Here is a 3,190-nt window from a genome sequence, read left to right on the forward strand (position 1 = left end):
TTCACGGTGTCACCCCCTCTGTTTTCCTATTCACATTTTTCAATAACTCTCTGGGTTTTTGTTTGATTTCATCAACCCGTAGCCCCTCACATTCCTCCATTATTCGTTCCCCTTTCGCTAACACTTCAACAAAATTTTTTGCCCCCCTTCGTCCACCCCCACCCCACCCCTCCCCCCACCCACCTTTTCCGCTCAAGCAGGCCTTCATTTCAATATATCGAACTGACATGAGCTATCTCCTCAACTCAAACAAGGAAAGGGATTCGTCGATCTTTTCACGTACAACAAACGACACTTCACCCCTTCTTTTCTGTACTCCTGCATCAAAATCCTAACGATATGCACCATCAGCACCCTCCTCCAACACCCACCCCTTTCATCTCCTTTTAAAATTCAGTTGTCGCCTTTTCGAAATGATGCAAATATTATTTGTTGGTGATTCTTTCCAAATCATATTTTAAAATACAAAAGAATACCCTGGAAAGAAGTATACACTTTTTAAAACGCGTTTATGCTTTAAAACACGGCATTGAAAAATAGTATCTTCAACGTGTTTTTAAAATAGGATTTGCTAAAGATAGTATTACACCATTTAAAAAGTATACCCATTCTTAATGTTCTGTACACTTTTCAAGCTTGTTGAAGAAAGTATATTTATTATATTTCTACTCCTTGGAAAAACTAATATGTTCCATATTTCCACTTGTTAAAGAAAATATAGTTATAATACAACCACTCTTTGAAGAATATAGATTTATCATAGTTCCACTCTTAGAAAAAGGTATGTTATAATAATGATAATTCAACTCTTCGAAGAAAGTATATTTTATCTATTTCCACTTTCAAGAAAGCACATTTTCCATACTTCCACTCTTTTAAAGAAAGTATATTTATCGTCGTTCCACTCTTTAAAGCATATTTATGGTGTGTCAAATTTTTAAATCAAGAATATTAAGCAATATGTTTCCACTCTTCGGAAACAAAAGTACATTTCCACTCTCTCGTCCACTCGCCAGGTACTCCGAGGTGATGGAGGAGAGCCTGAGCGCAATGATCACCGGCAGCTCAGACGCCGCCTGCAAGACCTACACCTTCGCCTTCATGTTCATCAAGCACCTGAGCCCCTGGCTCCTCGTGGCCGTGGCCGTAGAGATGACCATCGCCTCCCGGTGGCCGCGCCGGACGTACGTCATGTGCTCCCTGGAGCGCGCCCGGAACGTGGTCATGCTGCTGACCATCCTGGTGGTGTGCCTGGACATTAACCACTTCTGGACCTGGAGCAAGCCCCAGCCGGAGGTGGGCTGCATGTACACAGAGGAGTTCTCCCAGAGCTTTATGGCGTGGTACTGGCCCGTGCTGGACAACATGACAGAGCTGTTCTTGCCGCTCGTGCTAGTCTCCGCCTGCTTCTTCCTGACCGCCACAGCCATGATCCGACGCACGGCAGCGGAGGAAAAAGCGGTGGCTACCGAGATGTCAAAGTATTTTCTCGAGCTCCCGACGCTGTGTGATTTCCGGACGATCTGTCTGGTCCTGTGTCTCGTGTTCATGTGTCTGGCCACCTTCACCGCCACCCTCAACATTACCGACTTCTTGTTCATGCGCGGGTTCTTCAAGCTGGACTGTAAGGCCGTGGACCGCTTCAGCAACACCATCACCCTGCTCAAGACGCTGGACATGACCTTCACCTTTGCCTTCTACAGCTTCAAGATATTCCTCTACCTCGCCATGAGCAAGACCTTCCGGGCGCGTCTACACAGCGGATTCTTCAGTGCGCTGAGAGGGGTGCGGTCGGGGTGCTGCGGAGGCGGATTTTGCCGCTTCTGGTGCGGATACGACGTGTGTGCAGAGTGTCGTCCGGGCAGACGTGAGTGGACGCCCGTGCCCTCGACATCCGCCGGGGGCTCCGGGGAGGAGGGGCTAAGGCCATCGTCATCCAATCAAGGCATCACGGAGGAGGAGCTGGGTGATAGCTTCATGAATCAAGCCAATGGGAGACACCCGTCTGAAGAACTGACGGGGGGCGTGGCGTCGGTGAAAAGACTTGAGGGAACCACAACGATTCACGCGGGGAACAACGTGGAGCAAATGGAAAGGTTGGACATGGATTACATAGGAACCAATGTGTAGGTGTGTGGCGTTTTTCAAAATTTGAATTGACCTTTGACATCAAATTGTGTTCTAATGGATTAAAACGACATGGCTGCCCCTGAGCTGCTTCGATCTACAGCGACGCATCGGCGTCTGTGAAGTAATCCTCAGACTCGGGGCCCTGGACGCAGAAGACGTGAGTTCCCACCCTACGAGGCGAGGATATTGTATCGTATATATCCATCTTTCTCCTTGTTTTCGTAACAGTTTGCAGCACTTGCAACATAGATCACAGAAGATTAGAGTTGTTATAAAACAGTAACAAACACAAGAAATATGGAGAGATAACGATGTAAGATGTTGGATAGCAAAGAAGGAGCCAACCATGTCAAAGAATTCGCCAACAACTCACGATCATTCTTCTGGGATGTTGGTCTACGATACTCCAAACAACCTCGGATGGCCCTGACAACCAGGGTCTGCCTCCTGCACGAGTCCTATTGTGTTGTCGTGTCGACTGGGGCATGAAACATTCAAATGGAAAAAAACGTACAACAGACATATACGCCTTTGCCACCGCGTACGCACGCGCACGCACGCACACACACACACACACACACACACACACACACACACACACACACACACACAATTTCCTTGAAACGACGTGACTGCATCAGTCCTACAAACAACACAATGTCAACGGAAGTCCTCACGCGGATACAGACCTTCCAGAAACAAATTAACAAGCAAGAGTTCGAGTCACAAGAATAAGGAACCTGCCGTTCTCTTTACATGGCAGGCACCATGGCAGCCACCATGGCAGCCACCATGGCAGCAAAAAAACATGTTAATCATCTTGCACCAAAAAAAAAATCTTCTTACCAGACATCACAGCAGCAACATATTGCTGCAGAAAAGAACATGAGCAACCACAAGTCTGCGTTTGTTTGTTTGTTTGAGTAAAGAGAAGAACGCCGGCAAATAAGAGTCGTTACGTGCTGAAAACGCAAGGCACGCCGACAGACAGACAGACAGACAGACAGACAGACAGACAGACAGACAAACAGACAGACAGACAGACAGACAGACAGGCAGG

At 47.3% G+C, this 3,190-nt stretch overlaps 1 protein-coding gene across 4 annotated transcripts in view; it reads left to right on the forward strand.

The window, feature by feature from the left end:
- The window catches only part of LOC101864109 (CX3C chemokine receptor 1), a 57,305-nt gene extending 54,385 nt beyond the window's left edge, over positions 1-2,920 (forward strand). For all 4 annotated transcript variants that reach the window (XM_005111212.3, XM_005111213.3, XM_035973136.1 and 1 more), the window contains one exon: positions 1,017-2,920. In XM_005111212.3, the coding sequence (XP_005111269.1) occupies positions 1,017-2,130 (1,114 nt within the window). In that variant the 3' untranslated portion in view covers positions 2,131-2,920. The remainder of the gene's footprint in view (positions 1-1,016) is intronic.
- The last annotated feature ends 270 nt before the right edge of the window (positions 2,921-3,190 follow it).

Source organism: Aplysia californica, unplaced genomic scaffold (assembly GCF_000002075.1).
Source record: "Aplysia californica isolate F4 #8 unplaced genomic scaffold, AplCal3.0 scaffold01026, whole genome shotgun sequence".
Lineage (NCBI taxonomy): Eukaryota > Metazoa > Mollusca > Gastropoda > Aplysiida > Aplysiidae > Aplysia > Aplysia californica.